Source organism: Octopus sinensis, linkage group LG18 (assembly GCF_006345805.1).
Source record: "Octopus sinensis linkage group LG18, ASM634580v1, whole genome shotgun sequence".
NCBI classification, from domain to species: Eukaryota; Metazoa; Mollusca; class Cephalopoda; order Octopoda; family Octopodidae; genus Octopus; species Octopus sinensis.
The window spans coordinates 55,248,686-55,270,889 of NC_043014.1; the positions used below are offsets into that span (position 1 = coordinate 55,248,686).

The 22,204-nt window shown below is 40.4% G+C and overlaps 1 protein-coding gene across 7 annotated transcripts in view; it reads right to left on the reverse strand.

The window, feature by feature from the left end:
* The window catches only part of LOC115221364 (SNF-related serine/threonine-protein kinase), a 192,069-nt gene extending 171,087 nt beyond the window's left edge, over nucleotides 1-20,982 (reverse strand). For all 7 annotated transcript variants that reach the window (XM_036511094.1, XM_029791538.2, XM_036511091.1 and 4 more), the window contains exon 1: nucleotides 18,831-20,982. In XM_036511094.1, the coding sequence (XP_036366987.1) occupies nucleotides 18,831-19,425 (595 nt within the window). In that variant the 5' untranslated portion in view covers nucleotides 19,426-20,982. The remainder of the gene's footprint in view (nucleotides 1-18,830) is intronic.
* Nucleotides 20,983-22,204: the final 1,222 nt, after the last annotated feature.

Here is a 22,204-nt window from a genome sequence, read left to right on the forward strand (position 1 = left end):
CAACAACACATCATATATATATCTGTGTGTCTGTGGGTGTGTCTCATATTGTAAATCCTGTCGATATTATATATCAAACAAAGGCAAACAGTATGGAGGGGTGGGGTCAATACTAATAATAAAAACTCTGTCCAAAGTGATCAAAAAGAACAGAGATTGGACAAACTGCATCTGAGTCAGCAAAAATTACAAAATAAAAATCCTGTTTGGACAGCTTCAGATGCCATGGAGGTGAAGGGGTTAGAGAAACAGAATGGGGACTGACCCATATGACTGTCTCCCTCTCAGGCAAGGAGGGGTCAATCTCTAAATAGTAGTATTCACTTTGCTATTCCACCAGTTCTCTCCTGCTACCCAGGTAGGTATACAAACTTCTTACTGCTAATCGAAGTGGAAACAATTGGTGTAACAGGCAAGAAGGAAGATGTGTTGTGATATGAGCAGGGTATTTGGGAGGGAACCAATGAGAAGTCGAGTAAACAAGGAAACGGTTTTCAAAGACGTGTGAGTGTGTGTGTGTGACAGAGGTAGAATAGAATAAATATGGAAATGAATGAATATATATGCACACAAACACACACACGGATATACATACAATACATACATCATGTGACTGACCAGACTATCAGATGTTGTTACGCACCGCTAGTCACAATGCGCTTTGCATATATATATATATAAATATAAAACAATTAGTGAACAGGTCGTGGATTTTAGCGACGAAAATATTTTGACAAATTAAACTTAAATGTTGAAGTGAATCGAACGGCTTTTGTGTGTTTCTTAAATGGCTTACAAACACCTTCCACGCTGCAATTGTTTTCGTTCCAGCACACGATCTCAGATCAAATCACTTGCTATCCAAGTACATCTCTGTAATATATATATATATATATATATATATCAAATATATTTGATATATTCTCTCTCACCTCTGCCACTATCTGGCATATACAGGTGCTTACACTTATAAAGTATTCACCCTAAATTTGCAGTACCTACTATATATATATATATATATATATATATATATATATATATACACACACATATGCGTGCACGCACACATACATACAAGGTAATTCAAAATGAATGGTACAAAAAAAATATCTGTAAGTGCTACAATGAATATATTGCAAAAAATTGTATCATTCATTGTGAATTGCCCTGTGTGTGTGTAGATAGATAGATAGATAGATATAGGGATAGATAGATAGATAGATATAGATAGATAGATATAGGTAGAGATAGATAGATAGATAGATAGATAGATAGATAGGTAGATAGATAGATATAGGTAGAGATAGATAGATAGATAGATAAATAGAGAGAGAGAGAGATAGATGATCGGCAAAAACCTTTGAGGACACTAGTTCTCGGAAACTAGTAAAAAAATGTGTGTGGGTACTTATTATAACAAAGACCAAAATCAATTAAGAAGCTTGTGTGTGTGTAGGCAGCGAGATGGATGAATAAAGAGAAAGATGAATTTGTATATAATAATCAAAGAGTGCTTCTCCTCCCTTCATCGAATCTCTCTACCCACAGCCACCCTGTTCTCACTGACACATGACTCTTACGAATGAAGGCCACCTAGGTTTGTAGCATGGCAGTGTATGTGTGTGTGCGTGTGTGTGTGTGTGTGTGTGCATGTGTGTGTGTGTGCATGTGTGTATGTGTGTGTGTGCATGTGTGTGTATGTGCATGTGTGTGTGTGCGTATGTGTGTGTCTCTCTCTCTCACACACACATGTATGTATAATGTATGTGCATATGTATACATTCACTATATACATACATATATACACACACACAGATGCACTTATAAATACATGGAGCTGTAAAGCTATTTATCGATTGATTATTGATTTCCCTCACCAACAACAACACACACACACACACACATACACACAGAGAGGCGATCCTTTCAGAATCTATCCCTCCATCATGAGTGTAAAGCTAAAATTGAGATTTTTCGCAATATTCCCCCATATTCGTTATTAATCTTCCTCGTCAATTCCGAGAAGCAACAAACGAGTCTCTTAAACCATCAAACCGTGAAGTCTTTAAGTAAGATTTTAAAGATTCGTTTATCATTGGATAAACGAATCTTAAAACAGCAGGATGTAGTAGTAGTAGTGGTGGTAGAGGTGGTAGTAGTAGTAATAGTAGTAGTAGTGGTGGTAGAGGTGGTAGTAGTAGAATAGTAGTAGTAGTAATAGTAATTGTCATAGTAGTAGTAGTAGTAGTAGTAGCAGCAGCAGTAGTAGTAGTAATAGTAGTAGTAGAGATTATAATTGAAAATATAGAAGAGAAACGAAGAGTGGTCATGGTTGGATCTGCTTTGATCACAGGCCTACTAATTTCGACTTCGACCTAGGGCTAAATACTAAACAACAACAACAACAACAATAGCACGCAAGTTTCAAGGAGTGAAAAAATATTATCTCCAGCGCTTACTGCGTGTGTAGCTTTGTTTCATTAAAGGCAGTTCAAAGGTGAAAGATTTATGGAACGATGGGGGTGTAGGTGTGCGTACACACACACACACACACACAGGTGCAACTGCGTGGTAAGAAATTTGCTTCCCAACCACATGGTTTAGGGTTCAGTCCCACTGTGTGGCCACCTTGGGCAAGCGTCTTCTACTATAGCCTCAGGCCGACCAAAGTCATGTAAAGTGAATTTGGTTGATGGAAACTCAGAGAAGCCTGTCGTTGTGTGTGTGTGTGTGTGTGTGGTGTGTGTGTGTGTGTGACTCCCAACCTGTAAAGATCCATCCGTCCATGCTCTTCATACACCCACCCACAATAATAATCCTTTCTGCTATAGATCAATGGTTCCCAACATTTTCACTACCAAGGACCCCTTTCATTTAAATGAATTTTCCCACAGACCCCGTTTTAATATGCTTATCCTTATGGATGTATATATATATATAATTTTACTTGTTTCAGTTATTCGTTTGCTGCCAAGCTGGAGCACCACCTTTAGTCAAACAAATTGACCCCAGGACTTATTCTATCGACCTCTTGCCGAACTGCTAAGTTACGTGGACGCAAACACATCAACATCAGTTGTCAAGCAACAGTGGGGGGGGAGGCAGACACACACACACACACATATATATATATATCACGTGACCGACCATACCATCGCTGGTCACAATGCGCTTCGCATTGTTTTAGCCTCCAAATGACGCCACCCCGCTGGCTAAGCGAACAGGCCAACAGAAGAAAGAGTGAGAGAAAGAATGGTGAAAGAGTACAGCAGGGATCACCACCCCCTGCCGGAGTCTCGTGGAGCTTTTAGGCGTTTTCGCTCGATAAACACTCACAGCGCTCGGTCTGGGAATCGAAACTGCGATCCTATGACCGCGAGTCCGCTGCGCTAACAACTGGGCCATTGCGCCTCCATATATATACATATGATGGTCTTCTTTCAGTTTCCATTCTACCAAATCCATTCACAAGGCTTTGGTTGGCCCGAGGCTAAAGTAGAAGACGCCTGCCCAAAGTGCCACATAGTGGGACTGAACCCTGAACCATGTGGTTCATAAGCAAGCTACTTACCACACAGCCATATATATATATATATGAAATTTTGAATTTAGTTCACAGACCCCCAGTACTACCTTTGTGAACCACTAGGGGTCCACAGGCCACAGGTTAGGAACAACTATGCCATAGGCTCAAGACCTAAAATTTGGGGGGAAAGGGGTTACTTGATGTAATTGATCACAGCGTTCCACTGGTACTTATTTTACTGACCCCAAATGGATGAGACACAACATGGACCCTGGTGACATTTGAACTCGGAACATAAAGACAGACAAAATGCCACTAAGCGGTTTGTCCAGTGTGGTCAGGGTTCTACCAGTTTTGCTGCCTTAAAATAATAATAATAATAACAACAATAATAAGAGATTTCAAACTTTGGCACAAGGCCAGCAATTTCAGAGTTGATTAGATCGACCCACCCACCCACCCAACCCACAGTGCTCAACTGGTACTTGTTTTATCAACCTGAAAAGGATGAAAGGCAAATTCAGCTCTGGCAGAATTTGAACTCAGGATATAAGGCACCAAAAAGAAACACTGCTAAGATTTTGTCCTGCATGTTAAAAGTCCTGCCAGCTTGCTGCCTTATAATAATAATAATAATAATAATAATAACAATAATAATAATAATAATAATAATAACAATAATTTATTTCTTTCTTTATTGCCCACAGGGGGCTAAACACAGAGGGGACAAACAAGGACAGACAAACGGATTAAGTCGATTATATCTATAACTAACTAACATATCAACCCCAGTGCGTAACTGGTACTTAATTTATCGACCCCGAAAGGATGAAAGGCAAAGTTGACCTCATCAGAATTTGAACTCAGAACGTAACGGCAGACGAAATACCTATTTCTTTATTACCCACAAGGGGCTAAACATAGAGGGGACAAACAAGGACAGACATAGGTATTAAGTCGATTACATCGACCCCAGTGCGGAACTGGTACTTAATTTATCGACCCCGAAAGGATGAAAGGCAAAGTCGACCTCATTAGAATTTGAACTCAGAACGTAACGGCAGACGAAATACCTATTTCTTTATTACCCACAAGGGGCTAAACATAGAGGGGACAAACAAGGACAGACATAGGTATTAAGTCGATTACATCGACCCCAGTGCGGAACTGGTACTTAATTTATCGACACCGAAAGGATGAAAGGCAAAGTCGACCTCATTAGAATTTGAACTCAGAACGTAACGGCAGACGAAATACCTATTTCTTTATTACCACAAGGGGCTAAACATAGAGGGGACAAACAAGGACAGACATAGGTATTAAGTCGATTACATCGACCCCAGTGCGGAACTGGTACTTAATTTATCGACACCGAAAGGATGAAAGGCAAAGTCGACCTCATTAGAATTTGAACTCAGAACGTAACGGCAGACGAAATACCTATTTCTTTATTACCCACAAGGGGTTAAACACAGAGGGGACAAACAAGGACAGACATAGGTATTAAGTCGATTACATCGACCCCAGTGCGGAACTGGTACTTAATTTATCGACCCCGAAAGGATGAAAGGCAAAGTCAACCTCGAAATACCGCTAAGCATTTCATCAGGCGTGCTAACGATTCACCCAGCTCACCGCCTTTAATAATAATAATAACAACAACAACAATTCAAACTAATCAATAAGTATTGTTTTACCTGAATGAACCTCGCCCAGTTCCCCCCTTCTCCACCCCCCTCTTGTTCCACAATTTACATTGTTGTTTACAAATCCTTATTCAAAAACGTTTACTATCTGACATAATGTACATACACAGAATACATTTATTATACACAAACACACCCATGAACGAACACAAAATCACACATGTTTACGTACGCTCAAACAAACACACAGCATACACACACACATATACACACACACACACACACACACGTACATGCCTGAATTTTATCAGAATCCAAAAGTCTAAGCATAAAAAATCACACATAGAACAATGAGACAACGAAGGAAGCTTCGTGTTGGTCAGTCTCTCTGCTAGAAATTGTAGTTAAATCTGCCTTAAAAAAATTTACAATGAATCACCTTCAAAAAGTAAAAACAGACGACGCCTAAGGAAAATGGAAACCCCCGCTTAACCGATGCTTTGACAAAACCCAGAAGATGATCCCAGCTGGAGATCCTCCGATCCTAATGTGTCGGATTAGGGATCAACTCAAAACAATGTTAACAGATGATCCCCTACGCAAAAATAATATTATTATTTGCCACCCAAGCCATTTTCAAAGCAGATGAGGGGCTTGTTCCCTTAGGGGTAGTGGAAAGATTGAAAACGGGTGGGGATGAGGAAAAAGGAGCAGCCGTGATGGTTGTAGGGTAGTTCTTCCTATGTAGTGACACACAATATAATGATTTATTTATATTTATGTAAGATCAGACAGCATTAACTTGTATTTATATAATTAGATTACACATGCACATTATACATACATACACACACACACACACACACACCACACACACACACATATATATATATATATATATATATATATATACAAGATAAGAAAAATGAATTGATTGCATCACAATCATTAACATTTATGTATTAACTTTGTTGGGTGCTTCACTAGCAGTATATTGGATATATGTTATCCCATGGAGGGTTGCATTTACAACCCCTATCTCAATTTGTATGTATATATATATATATGTATAATATATAATAGAATAATAAAAAGGCGGTAAGCTGGCAGAATCGTTAGCACGCCGGGCAAAATGCTTAGTTCAAATTCCGCCAAGGTCGACTTTGCCTTTCATCATTTCGGGGTCAATGAAATAAGTACCAGTTATGCACTGGGGTCGATAAAATCGACTTAATCCGTTTGTCTGTCCTTGTTTGTCCCCTCTGTGTGTAGCCCCTTGTGGGCAGTAAAGAGATAAAGAGATAAGTGTCATCTAGAAGAGCTGTCTTCCCTATGGCTTTGTCCTGTATAAGACATTAAACTGCATCTGGTAGTGAGGCCCCATTTTAGGGGTTTTACAGTTGCAAGGGGCGTGGACTCACCCCTTAAATACAACTACACACACAGAGTAATGGTGGGTCTCCAAAGAATGAGTGTGATGGAGAGTGAGTAGTAACAAGTCTGTACTTTTTGAATGCCCCTGACAAGCTTCTATAAAGTTTTTGACAACCCATTTTCACTGACCCGAAGCCATAGAAAATTACATTTGCCAAAGATATCATGCAGTAGGATTGAACTCAGGACCTCCTGGTTGGGAAGCAAACTTCTTAACCATGGAGATGCTGAATTGCATCTACATACATACACATATGTATGTGTGTGTGTGTGTGTATATATATATCATCATCGTTTAACGTCCGCTAAATATGCTAGCATGGGTTGGATGGTTCAACCGGGGTCTGGGAAGCCAGGAGGCTGCACCAGGCTCTAGTCTGATCTGGCAGTGTTTCTAGAGCTGGATGCCCTTCCTAATGCCAACCACCCCAAGAGTGTAGTGGGTGCTTTATATATATACACACATATGTATACATGAATATATATGCATGCTATAGGTTATGTTGTGTTTAGGGCAGCTACTTGTCTGTATTTAAGCCAGATTATCCCCAAAAACAGTGCTTCTTGCTTCCGTAAGATACATCAGAGACAAAAGTTTGGTTCAAGAGATGTGGTATTTATTTGTAAGACAAGAAAGAGTTAAAAAATGGTAAGTGTGTATTTTGTGTTGTTGAGAATTTCTTCAGACAGAACATCCTGCTTATAAACGTTTTTTGTATAATGGAGGGGGGTGCCATTAATGACTCACGATCATCATGACTTCCTCAATTTCTTAAAAATACAAAATACAAAAGTAAAGCTGCATCTGTTTTTGCAGGGCACTGTATAATCCATAGGCAACATTTGGTCGCAAACAAAAGAGGCCAACTCCAGGAATCGTTAAGCATCCTGTTAATGAAGTTAAGAACACAAGTTCTTAGTTCCTGGTGGGAGTTTATGAATGTTCCATTGTTGGAGACACACACACATACACACACATGAAAGTTAAATGGTTGTTTAAGAGAAACTGCCCAAGGCAGTTCTGTTCACTTTACAAAACAGTTGAAGAATTCTTTAAAAGACACTAAATCTTGTTATTCTCTGAAGTCAGAAACATCAAGCAGAAGACATTACTTGCTTGCTTTTATCTCAACTATATCCGTGAGTGTAGTGGGTGCTTTTTATGTGCCACCGGCACAGGGGCCCAGAGGAGGCTGGCAAACGGTCACGATCGTTTGGTGCTTTTCACGTGTCAATGACACGGATGCCAGTGAAGCGGCGCTTGCATATACCTTCTTCTATTTTCTCTCCCTGTTTATTTCTGTGTTCCTTTCTGTCAAAGAGTGTATACTTGAAACCTAAAAGACTTTCTCACTTCCCGAGTGTTAAGCTAATACATCTGTTTGTTGTTTACACACCCGTCTTTGTCTTTTGTAAACTCTCACTATATATATGTGTGTGTGTATATATGTGTATATATATATATATATATATATTATATATTTACAAAATTCAACAAAGTTACTTTGCAATGACAACAAAGCAACCCTATGAAAGGCAAACTTGCCCTTTAGCCCTCTCCACATTTCTGATCAAGTTTCAGTTATTCAAACAGAAGAGCTCATTGTGAACTCTTTCCGTTTCTGATCTTTTCTGAACAAGATTCATAAAGACAGGTGCTGTAGATTTCAGAATCTTTGTTTATGTTGCTTAAAATATCCGACTGGGTGATCAAGCCATTCCTAGATACTAGCAGCAAGATAATAGTAATAGGAGAAAAAAAGAATTTCGCTCCAAAATGACTCTAAACTCAGGCCAAAGTTTAGAAACTTGTATAAAGATATTTGGTTACCGAAAAAAGAAGAAAATTAAAAATTCTGATTGCTATTCTGCACTGAAGAACAAAGTGAAGGTGTGTTTTATTGCTTCCCAACATCATATTTCCTAGAAACTAAAGGCACATGGCTTAGTGGTTCAGGTGTTTGGCTCACCATTGTAAGCTTGTGGGTCAATGCATAAGGGCAGGTATAACCCTTTAGCAATTAAACCGGCCAAAAGTATTCTGCCTGTTCTATGTTCAAACTGGCCAGATCTGGTCTCTCACACCAACCCTACAATATCATTTTAAAAATTAACAGCTACCTCACCAAAATCTCATCGCTACAAGATAATGCATGATTAGTTCAAAACAATGTGGATAAAAAAGGATTAATTTTGGCAGAATAATGCGAACACTAAAGGGTTAATGCAGTATGTTTGTTTTGAGATATACTTAGATTGTGATTCCTGCAATGTGATGTATAAATTGTCGAGTAAAGGAGAGGCATCTTTGCCTCCACTGATTCAGTTGCAAAGTGTTGAGTAAAGTTATTTGGTTGCAGACCTCCTTTCAGTCTTTTTATTATCACTGAGTCACACATAGTCCCCAGATGGTAACATTGATTTTAAGGCCCTTCCCAGATGAGTGACTGGTTATTGAAAGACATTTATAGATTGTAAATTTATTCTGTTCAGTTACCTATCAGTATAGTGGTCATTGGCAAACTATAGAGGTGACACTTTCATTTCCCCTTAGCCCTCACGTCACACTGTTGTTAATGTTTATTTGAGTTAGGTCACACCCTTCCAACTGCTATAGATCTGTAATGCATCTTACGGCTGTGCCTGTCACCTGTATGGTGAGGAATCCTACACTGGGGAGTGGTAACGACTAGGGTAGGGTAGCTGACTGCTTATTGTGATCATTCATCTTTTGATTTCCTGTAGCTTTGCTCTCTTTTACAAACCAAGTGAACATACATATATTTCTGATTTCAAAGAAATTTTAACAATAGATATAAGATCCAATGTAAAAAGATTCCCAACAATTCAACTTCTCTGGTTGACTTTAAGACCCCACCCCAACACGGGCCTTAACTCCCACATTTTAGCGCTCCATGGGCTCCATTTTTCAGGAGTAAAAACCTCTGAATAGGTTTCATAAGATTTGGATTTTGGAATCTGGGCATAAAGATGAGTAGAATAGGATAAATATGCCATGATTAGAATTTTTGTTAGGATGTGCAAAGAAGGAAAGAACCCTCATTAAAATCCTTAATCTGCAATTTTGATGAAATTCGAATCATAGGTATTCAAGTTCATTAGATAAAATATAAAAGAAAAGTTTAATTCTTCAATTCCATGCGAAATGGGCAAAGCCACGGATCTCTGCTAGTATATATATATATTTCTGCTGCTTTTAAATAAAGTATATATATATATATATGTGGCACACCGTGCCGGTGGCACGTAAAAAGCACCATCCGACCGTGGCCATTGCCAGCTTCGTCTGGTCCCCGTGCTGGTGGCACGTAAAAAGCACCATCCGATCGTGGCCGTTTGCCAGCCTCCCCTGGCACCTGTGCCGGTGGCACGTAAAAGCCCCCACTACACTCATGGAGTGGTTGGCGTTAGGAAGGGCATCCAGCTGTAGAACCACTGCCAGATCAGACTGGGCCTGGTGCAGCCTTCTGGCTTCCCAAACCCCAGTTGAACCGTCCAACCCATGCCAGCATGGAAAGTGGACGTTAAATGATGACGATGATGATGATATATATGCAAATAACTAGATATATGTTGTTGTTTAACCTGAACTGAGCCCTAGTTGACCATGTCAGAGGTCAAAGGCATTCCAGCCCTAATCAGCTCACATTTTCTTTTCAGAGACAGTGTACTTAGGAACATTTTTAAGATGGTAGAGGGCAATAAGAGGAAGATTTGGCTACTATTTCTAGCAGGCTGAGTGACTACACGGAGGGTCCCTCCATAGATGTATGTATTGCTGCATGGTGTATAATAGTAAACAGAATGCAGGCCAAAGACCTTGGACACTCAACATGCAAGAGATAGCAGTCAAACCTTCCTCAGACCACACTCTATTTTCTTAAACAAGACAGAACATAATGTTGACAAGTGGTTCTACATCAAAGATAAACATATAATGTCATACATGCATATAAATGTATACACATGCATGTATGTATGTATACTCTTTTACTTGTTTCAGTCATTTGACTGCGGCCATGTTGGAGCACCGCCTTTAATCGAGCAACTCGACCCTGGGACTTATTCTTTTGTAAGCCCAGTACTTATTCTATTGTAAGCACACCAGCATCGGTTGTCAAGCAATGCTAGGAGGACAAACACAGACACACAAATACACACACACACACATATATATATATACATATATATATATATATACGACAGGCTTCTTTCAGTTTCCGTCTACCAAATCCACTCACAAGGCATTGGTCGGCCCGGGGCTACAGTAGAGGACACTTGCCCAAGGTGCCACGCAGTGGGACTGAACCCAGAACCATGTGGTTGGTAAGCAAGCTACTTACCACACAGCCACTCCTGCATCTATATGTATGATATGCATATATGTATTCTGTGAAAATATGTCTAGTTATGGGGAGATATTATCTTGCTTGGAAACACGTGAGGGTTAGCAACAGGAAGAGCATCAAGGAGTAGAAAAATTTGCCTCAACAAACTCAGTTCAAACTATGGAAGCAAGAAAAAAAAGGATATTAAAACGACAAGGATACGTATCAACATATATATATATATATATATATGCTTATATATCTATAAACATATACACACATATATAAAAGAAAAAAAGAGGGGAACATGAAAGCAAGTGGATTTGTTTTTTAGCACAAGTCTGCTGGATCTGATCTGAACTGGAGCTAAACAACAACATCATCATCATCATTGTTTAACGTCTGTTTTCCATGCTAGCATGGGTTAGAGGGTTTGACTGGGGTCTGCGAAGCCAGGAGGCTGCGCCAGACTCCAGTCTGATCTGGCAAGGTTTCCACAGCTGGATGCCCTTCCTAATGCCAACCACTCCAAGAGTGTAGTGGGTGTTTTTTTACGTACCACCGGCACAGGGGCCAGAGAAGGCTGGCAAATGGCCACAATTGGTTGATGCTTTTCATGTGTCACCGACACGGACGCCAGTCAGGTGACACTGGCATCAGCCACATTCGGATGGTGTTTTTTACGTATCATTTATAAAAACAACAAAACAAATACAGCCCATGGACCCATTAGACATAGCAGCCAAATCTCCCTTGATATTAAACCCTACAGTCATAAAACAGAGGATGAAGGACACATTGGATAACGTAGACCAAGGTACATTATGACTGTAGAAGGGAAACAAAAGATCAGAATGGTCAGGCTTGGAATGCTTTCGGTCACTGGTTACTGGTCTGCTTGGTCAGGGCTGACCTGGGGCTAAATAACCTGCCAAGACAAATTATGACCAGCAACAAACAGTAGTAGATTCAAACCGGACACGCTCCACTTCATTTCCATCTGATCGTCACGCCCTTAGATAGCTCTGCTACTTCTAGCAGCAGCAGCATCAGCAGACACAAGCTGTGCATTGTACAAGTGTTGCCAGCGACGACGATCTCAGCACCCGCACCGAGTCAGCTGATACAGAAATGGCACCAGCAATGCCAATGTCACTGTGATGACAACGACGACGATGACGACGAATAGCAACAAAAACACAGAAGTGAATGACGATGTTGTTCAAAGGCGACTTGCTAGAAATAACAGTCAAATCTCCATTTAAATCACTGTACCGTCTAAACAAAAAGGACACGTTGTGTAATGTAGTCTTACATACATTTTCTGAAAAATCAGATGGGATGGTCATGGAAAACACTGATGATAGACCTACTCAATCAGAGCTGGACTGGGGCTAAATGACAATGGCATTTACTATGAACCAACGAGGAATCCACTACATGGTGTTTTGAGGTGCTAGCAATAGCAGCCAAATTTCCCTCAATTCACACCCCATCAACTAAAAATGGGGAAAGCTTTATCAGATAATGTAATCCTAGATATTCTGTCTTGGAACAAAATGATTGTTCGTGACTAGGTACTTTCAATCATAGGTATATTCAACCAGGGTTGACCAAGGATTAAACAACAAGTGTACTACCAGATGAAAGAAATAAGGGATAAAATGTGATCAATGAAGACTGAGCAATTACTGGATAGAAATTTCCTTAAGTGGTGCTTAAAAATCCTAAAAACAAGGGAGATAACTCCAATAAGATCAGTTGACTAAAATATAATAATAACCACTGGAAAAGACTGGAGTGGATGTAGTCTCCAAGCCTTTAGCATTCAGATTACTCCATCAAATTGATGCTTTTATTCATTGAAATTGCTTTGAATTTATCATGCAATATCTTAGAGCTTTGAGATTTTAATGACGGAACTGTGTATTTTTAAAATTACATTGTAGGTAGGATCGGTGTGAGAGGCCTGATCTGGTCAATTAGAATATAAAAAATAGGTAGAATATTTGGCCCAGATGTGGCCGATTTAAATTGTAAAGGGTAAAAAGCCAACTGGGTGAAAGCAATTGATGGGTTTTGATGTTCTCAACCATTTCATTGCCATATTTCTGTTGAAAATGGTCTGTCTCTGATTCAGATATTTTTGAAAATAAAGAATTTAGGGGAATAATTTAGCTATCATTAAGCTGGTGTTTGGAACGGAAATTAGCATTAAATTTTGACCATCATCATCATCATCGTTTAACGTCCACTTTCCATGCTAGCATGGGTTGGACGATTTGACTGAGGACTGGCAAACCGGATGGCTGCACCAGGCTCTAATCTGATCTGGCAGAGTTTATATAGCTGGATGCCCTTCCTAATGCCAACCACTCTGAGAGTGTAGTGGGTGTTTTTACGTGCCACCGGCATGAGGACCAGCCAGGCGGCACTGGTAACAGCCACACTCAAATGGTGCTTTTTAAGTGCCACCTGCACTGGCAACAACCTTGTTTTAATGTTTTTTCATGTGCCAATAAGGTGACGCTAACGTTTAAATTTAGATCATTTTAAACAGGACAGTTATCACAGATCTATAGGTGGACTTAGGCAGGTTGGTATCAAAGGAATTAATAGCTTTGTCATTATTAATTAACCTGAAATTTTGAGGAAAGGCTTTAGTTTAGATCACTTTAAAAGAGAAAGAGAGAGAGAGACGGTTTGAATCATAGAGCCACAGGGTGTCTCAAGTGGGTTGGCATCAAAATGATTAAGGAGACTGACCATTTCAGACCCTACAATGGCCACTTTCCCAATCATTTTCCTCTAAATTTCTCCTTCGCCCACCCCCGTCTTAACACAAATACTACTTTCTCCTTTCATATAAACTATTTTATGAAGCTATTAACCCATGAAGTCCCACTGTCCTATAAATAGGACATTAAATGAGAACCTTAAATAAGCTATATCACATTGTATCAGTGTCCTATTTATAGGACACCGAGTATTTCCATTTCCTACTTGAAGTAAAGGAATTTTAATAATTATTTTTTTTTTATTTTAACCTATTTTCAATCATCTGTAAAACGATTCCGTGCCGGTGGCACATAAAAAGCACCCACTACACTCACAGAGTGGTTGGTGTTAGGAAGGGCATCCAGCTGTAGAAACACTGCCAGATCAGACTGGAGCCTGGTGCAGCCTCCTGGCTTCCCAGACCCCGGTTGAAGCGTCCAACCCATGCTAACATGGAAAGCGGATGTTAAACGATGATGATGATGATGATGATTCAGAAATTTAAGTATGGGTTGAAATCACTTAGTCATTATTTGTTTTCAAATTTTGGCACAAGGCCAGCAATTTCAGGAGAGGGGGTGGGGGTAAGTTGATTACATCGACCCCAGAGTTCAAATGGTACTTAATTTATTGGTCCTGGAAGGATGAAAGGCAAAGTCGACCTCAGCAGAATTTGAACTCGGAATGGAAAGATGGATGAAATGCCACTAAGCCTTTCGCCCAGCATGCTAACAATTCTGCCGGCTCGCTGTGTAACTAACTCAGCCATCATTAATCTGTTGTTTGCAACATGAAACTTTGACGGAAGGTTGAAACAAGACGCTTCAGGTAAGTCACTCTCAAAATGGTTAAACCGCTTCATTGAAGCATATCCTGTTCAGTTGCCAAAACAAAAAGTTATCAATAAACATAGGCATGTGGTGTGTGTGTGTGGGAGGTGTGAGTGTCTGTTGGCAGCATCAATAATTTGGATGAGTAAGAACACACGTGATTGATACATATACTAGGTCTTTTAGAATATAGAATACTGCCTTGAGGCGCTTTTTACTCCTCAACCATTTTATAGGTGACCAGGTGAACTTAGCCACCAGGATCATCATCATTGTTTAACGTCCGCTTTCCATGCTAGCATGGGTTGGACGATTTGATTGAGGGCTGGCGAACCAGATGGCTGCACCAGGCTCCAGTCTTGATCTGGCAGAGTTTCTACAGCTGGATGCCCTTCCTAATGCCAACCACTCCAAGAGTGTAGTGGGTACTTTGCGCCAGTCAGGCGGTACTGGCAACAACCTCGCTCGAATCTTTTTACACATGCCACTACCTCTTATAAAAATAAACAAAACATAGTTTGTAGTATATTTTTAATGTTTTCAGTGACTGGACTGCAAATAAGATGGAGCATCATTTCGGATGGATTATTACTCAACTGTGTTGATTCTAGGATCTTAATTATTCTGACGTCTATTTCATTTGTTGTCCATTGAAATGGCTAAGTTACCCTGAGAGTAAAGGGACACAACACACTTTTACACAACCTACACAAAAACATATATACCCACCTATGTACATCGACATCACATTACATTAGTTATATATCACTATATCAGCCAGACTTTTGGATGTTGTTATACACCACTGACCACAGTGCATTTCCTTGCATTGCTGCAGCATTTGAATAATGCCACCTTGCTGAACAGAATGCCTGGCCATTGCAGGGTAACCCATTTACAGCCAAGTAGACTGGAGTAACATGATATAAAGTGTTCTGCTTCAGAACACAATGTGCTGTAGGTCTAGGAATTGAAACCACAATCTTCCGATCATTAGTACAAGACCCTAACCGCTATGCTATGTATATATATATATTATATGGTATAGTTACACATACATGTATACAAGCACACACTCACCCACAGACTGTGAGTGTGTGTGCCTATGACATACACTTTATGAATACATATGGTTGTATTTTATGTATGTATGTATCGGAATCGAAATTGAACCAATCCTATGACTGGCACCCGGCAGATGCCAGGATCCCTGGACTGGAGATACGTAAAAAGCACTATCTGAATCGTGGCCGATGCCAGCGCCACCTTGACTGGCTTCCGTGCAGGTGGCACGTAAAAAGCACCATCCGCATCGTGGCCAAAGCCAGTACCGCCTCGACTGGCTTCCGTGCAGGTGGCACGTAAAATGCACCAATCCGACCGTGGCTGATGCCAGCCTCACCTGGCACCAGTGCAGGTGGCACGTAAAAAGCACCCACTACACTCACGGAGTGGTTGGTGTTAGGAAGGGCATCCAGCTGTAGAAACACTGCCAGATCAGACTGGAGCCTGGTGCAACCTTCTGGCTTCCTAGATCCCCGGTTGAACCGTCCAACCCATGCTAGCATGGAGAACGGACGTTAAATGATGATGATGATGTATATTTCAGAGGATACCAAATTCCTAAGAACATGGTCAGGCCATGAAGAATAAAGAACTCAAAGTGAAGAATCTTATGTGTCTATATGTTTAATCCACAAATGTAAGTCCAACAAAATATATATTGCTTTACCAATTGACCCTTCAGAAACTATTTGAGGTCTGTGGAAAATGGATGTGTGTGTGTGTGTGTATCTCTCTCTATATAAACGGCAGTTTGTCTGTGCGTTTTCTGTGTGTCTGTTTTCTCGTACCCTCACTCTGACCACGGCTTTCAACCGATTCTGATGAAACTTGACACACACATAGCCCAATGTCATAATTCAAAACTAACGCAGCGAAAATTTTGAAATGTTCCCCCAGTTCTGAAAAAAATCGATAAATTCGACATGGGGTCGAGAATCAGAAACCCAAACCACAGACTGTCTAGGGGACGCAACTCCACCTTTTTTAACTCTCAAAAAAAATTTACCATAATTTTTTTTCCACTTTTTGGCTATAACTCTCTAAAAATGCTTTATAGTTATTTCCCTTACAACCTGAGCAACGCCGGGCGATACTGCTAGTATATATATATACACACACACACACAGATATTATGTGTACGCATCATCACCATCATTTAATGTCCGTTTCCCAGGGTGGCATGGATTGGACAGGTTGACTTAGAGCTGGTACGCTGTGGAGCTGCACCCGGTTCCGATCTGATTTGGTAGGGTTTCTAAGGTTGCAAGGCCCTTCCTTACGCCAACCACTCTGAGAGTGTAGTGGGTATTTTTTTTACATGCCACCAGCATGGGTGCCACTGACCTGACACTGGAACAATTAAGGGCAAAGTATTAGCAGAATCATTAGGGTGCTGGAGGGGGGGGGAATACCTTGTGGTATTTGTTCTGGCTGTTTACATTCTGAGTTCAAATCCAACTGAGGTCAACTTCACCTTTCTTCCCTCTGGGATTGATAAAATAAAGGACCAGTCAAGTACTAGCGGGGGTCAATCTAATCAACTAACTCCTTCCTTTGAAAGTTGCTTGTCTTGTCACTAAATCAAAATTATTAAACAGGCAGGAAGTTGCTAGAATCTTTAGAGCATTGGACAAAAATGCCTTCTGGCTTTTCTTCCATTCCTTTGTGTTCTGAGTTCAAATGCTGGTGAGGTCAGCTTTGTCTTTTATCCCCTTGAGGTTGACAAAACCAAGAACCGAGGACGGTGGTATCAACTAAATCTCACCTGTCAGGCTTAACTTTGACTTTTGTTTTGCGATAAGATAAATACCAGTGAAATCCTGGGGAGTGATGTAATCGGTTTTACATCATCATCATCATCATCGTTTAATGTCCGTTTTCCGCGCTAGCACGGGTCGGACGGTTCAACCGGGGTCTGGGAAGCCAGGGGCTGCACCAGGCTCCAGTCTGATCTGGCAGTGTTTCTACAGCTGGATGCCCTTATTAACGCCAACCACTCCGTGAGCGTAGTGGGTGCTTTTTACGTGCCACCTGCACAGGTGCCAGGGGAGTCTGGCATCAGCCACGATCAGTTGGTGTTTTTAACGTGCCACCGGCACGGAAGCCAGCCAAGGCGGCGCTGCCAACGGCCATGTTCGGATGGTGCTTTTTATGTGCCACCGGCACAGAAGCCAGTTGAGGCGGCGCTGGCAATGGCCACGTTCGGATGGTGCTTTTTATATTCCACCGGCACAGAAGCCAGCCGAGGCGGCGCTGGCAACGGCCACGTTCGGATGGTGCTTTTTATGTGCCACCGGCACAGGTATCACAACTACTATGGGTGCAGGCATGGCTGTGTGGTTAAGAGGTCTGCCATAAACCCAGCCATGCAGATTCTGGTCAGGTTCCACCATGGAGCATCTTGTGCAACTAAAAATCAAAGTGGATGTGGTAGATGGAAACTAAAAGAAGCCCATCATGTATGTGTGTGTGTGTCCTTGACATCACGTGATGTTTGTGAAACAAGTATCGCAGTCATTCAAGTGGTTGTTCACTTCCAATCTTCTGTGGAAAATGTCAGGCCATGGTGAAATATTACCTTGCTTGGCACCAAGCAATGGTTGGTAATGGGGAAAGCATCTGGCCACAGAAAAATCTGACTCGATGATTTCTGTCTGACCCATGCAAGCATGCAAAAGAGGACATTATACATTTCTTTGTTGCCCACAAGGGGCTAAACATAGAGGGGACAAACAAGGACAGACAAAGGGATTAAGTCGATTACATCGACCCCAGTGCGTAAATGGTACTTTATTTATCGACCCCGAAGGGATGAAAGGCAAAGAGGACATTATAATGGTGATAATGAGGATTCTTGCCCAGGTGGTAGGGCAACCTAGTTAATGATTGTTTTCGTTATTTTTTGGAAATGGTAGCAACACCATTGAATAATCAAAGACTTAATCTTTATGTTTGCACAAGACACCTTCCAACACAGTAAATTCGGTCATTTAATTCTTTCTCCCATCAAATCTTTCTTGCTTTGCTGAGTGGAAACAAAATATAATAATGCTATAATACACACACGTGTGTGTGTTATATAACTGTGAAGACATTTCAGTTGAGGACTGGTAAGACCTTCACCCAACCAAGATGATGAGCAGTGAACAAAAACAACACATAAACATTAAAAAGAACAAAAAAGATCAAAAGGGTAACTCACCAACAGCTGGAGCATCGTAAGAATCTCCGAGTAAGATCTCTGGTGCCGAATAGGCAAGGGAACCACATGAAGTCTCTAGTTTTTTGCCAGGCTTAAAGACATTGCTAAATCCAAAATCTGTGAGCTTAACGATGCCTAGTTTTTCAAAGAAGACCACGTTTTCAGGCTTGAGGTCTCTGTGACATACGTGTAACTGGTGACAGTACGAGATGGCATCTACAATTTGCTTAAAATACTTGCGGGCCAGGCTGTCATTGAGGCCCTTATCGTGCTTCATTATGTAATCGTACAAGTCTCCACCGTCACCCAGCTCCAAAATAAGGTACAATTTGGTCTGAGTGTCAATCACCTCATAGAGGCGGACAACATTAGGATGCTGCACCAATTTCATGCACCGCACTTCCTGGAACAGATGGTTCTTTGACACTTCATCAAGTTTACTTTTATCGATAACTTTGACGGCGACCTTCTCGCCTGTGAACACATGCCGGGCCAGCTTCACGACAGCAAAGTGGCCCCGGCCAATCGTGTCTTCCAGGTCATACAGACCAGCAATCTTTCGATCATAGTCACCACGTTGCTTACGAGAAGCCATTCAGAATGAAGGGACAATATTTAAAATAGAAAAATGAAAGGTAATATATATATATATGTATATATATAGATATAGGTATGGTCTGAACAATTGGAACAGCAGTTATTTAATGACAAGTGTGTAATGAAAAGGGTGTGGTGAGATAAGACTACGGTGGGTTAAAAAAATGGGGTGAATCTAAGAATGATGAAAATAGTGATGATGATGAGGATGAAGACGGGGATAAGTGAAAATGATGGAGAAAAGATATAGATTTAGAGATCAAAGATATGGAGGGGCCTAGTAAGTGATTAGTAAGGGCAAAAACAAAATCCAATAACCCCCATATAAGAAGACTTAAAATGTCGATCAGAAAGTGGTAAGGACAAGCTGGCAACGGTTCAAATAGGGCACCGGAACAAGGAGATTTGATACTTATAAACACAGGTAGAGCTAAAAGAAAGGAGAAAGTAAAAAAGAGGGGAAAGAAGAGAGAGAGAGCAGAAACCGAGAGTGTATTCATTTAATAAAGAACTAAGGTTTCGTCTTGTATATCCTTGGTGTTGTATCTAATCTAATGATTAATAAACGAGGCGGGCTTCCGTGTGTGTTTTCGTTTTTTGGACGAGGGTGGATGGGCGACCAGGAAAACTATAAAGGACATTTCAACTAAGTGTTTTGACAAAAGGGCAAACCAATGTTTACCGCCAAAGATCCACCAATATCTGACCGGTTCGTTTCAACCCCCAATCATAGGTGGGGGTTGGTTTCGTACTTAAGTCCTGCTGCACCACAGCCACACCACGCCACACTCACGCAAACATGGAGAGGTCACATATCGGTAACCGAAAAGATTTTCAGACATTACATATTATATATATATATATATATATTATTATCTATGTGTGTATGTATGTGTGTATAACACATACGTGCTCTCACTCACTCACTCACTTTACTGATAAAGTACGAACACTAACGCATCTTCTATTTAAATATATATATATACACACACACACACATGAAGACAGGCTGAGAGAGAGAAAGAATGTCTGTGAAATCCTGCTTGCCAACGAAATGGCAACAACATAAGGAACTCAGAGAATCTGGGGATGAATGGGATAATGTGTGGAGAGGAGGGTTTAGTAGCTGTGGATAAATATAGTCGCGTTTTTCCTCAATGAAATACTGCCACCGCTGATGCTACTACTACTAGCACGGTGTTGTTAGTTACTACTTACTTACTAAGCCTGTGTTGTTTCCCCCCTCTCTCTTCTGGCGATGATGATGATGGTGATGATGCTGCTGGAAGGGAGAGAGAGAGAGAGAGAGAAAGTGAGTGAGGGCGAGGTCCAAAATAAACTACTTTTCCTCCTATTTTATGGTTTTTTTTCACTTCCTCCTGTTTAAAGAAAGACAATGATATTACATTTTGTTGTTGTGGTGTTCGTTTGCTTTCATTACAAGTCAAAATAATTGATATCAAGGAACGTTAGGGACGAAACAAAGCAATTTAGAATTAAAATAAGGAGGGTAGTTTTTGTTTGGATAGGTTTATAGTATGGCTTGGCACACTATATATATATATATATATTTCTCTGTGTGTGTGTTTTGCTTTATGTCTGTTTTTGTCTTTAACTCCTCCTTATAATTTATGCATTTGGTTTGTGTGAGGAACAGAGAAATCTCATTCCATTGCAGAATACATACATAGAAGGTTGGTTGGTCGTGGAACTAAAGATCTCTTGAAGGTGGGGGAGAAAATTTAAGAAATTTAAGGAATATACAACAACCATGAAGTGAATGAAGACTGGCCGGATGGATGGATGAAGAAGGAGAAGAAGAAGAAGAAGAAGAAAGAATTTATTTTTTTTCCTAACCAAAGAAGAATCGAAGGTGAATGAAAAAGGAAAAAAAAAAAGAGTAGAAAAATCTAAGAATGAGAGAGAGAGAGAGGAATGAAGGAACGAACGTTTAGTTTAGTTTAAAGAAACGAATGGACGTTAAGAAAGAGATCGATGAATGGTTAAACAAGAACGGTGGGGGGGGGAGAAATCGATGATTGATTGATTATTTATACGAACAATGTTTTCTTGTTTTTTTTCTTTCTTTGTTAGTCTTTGTTTTGTTTTTTGCTCTCTTTTTTTTCTTTTTCTTTTTAAACAAAAATAAATAACAAGAATTGGTTTGAGTATAAAAATCCGTTTTTGTGCAAAAAAAATCCCAAGTCAGCAGTGCTCGCACTCGGGCCCAAGGGGTGGATTCCTTCCTGGTGGTGGTCGAGGTTCCAAATAAGAATTTGCAAAATACAACGTATACGGTTTAACGGTTTACTCCATCCACTCCACTCCACTCCGAAATCCTGGCGGTTCAACACCGACGGCGACGATGATCAATCAATCAATCACAACGGATGCCGAGACACTTATGATGACGGGGGAGGACCAAAGCTGGGAATTGTTGAGACGATCTCACGTAACGGCATCCTTCAAAGAGTTTATTTTCATTTCTTATTTTCTGGACGAGGCAGCAGCGGAGGGGAAGAAGATTCAATATTTTTGTTGCTAATGCTATAATAATAATTATTATTATTTTGCTTCGTTTTCAAACTGTAGCAACAGTATATATATATATATATATATATATATGTATATACAGTAGAAAGAATAGCCAAGATTTTGACTGCTATTTCTAAACTTCAGTATGTGGTGAGGCAAACAGTTGCTGAACCCTAATTAGGATCTTTCTTTTAGAAAAGATCCCCTAATTATTTAGTATATATATATATGTATATAACAGG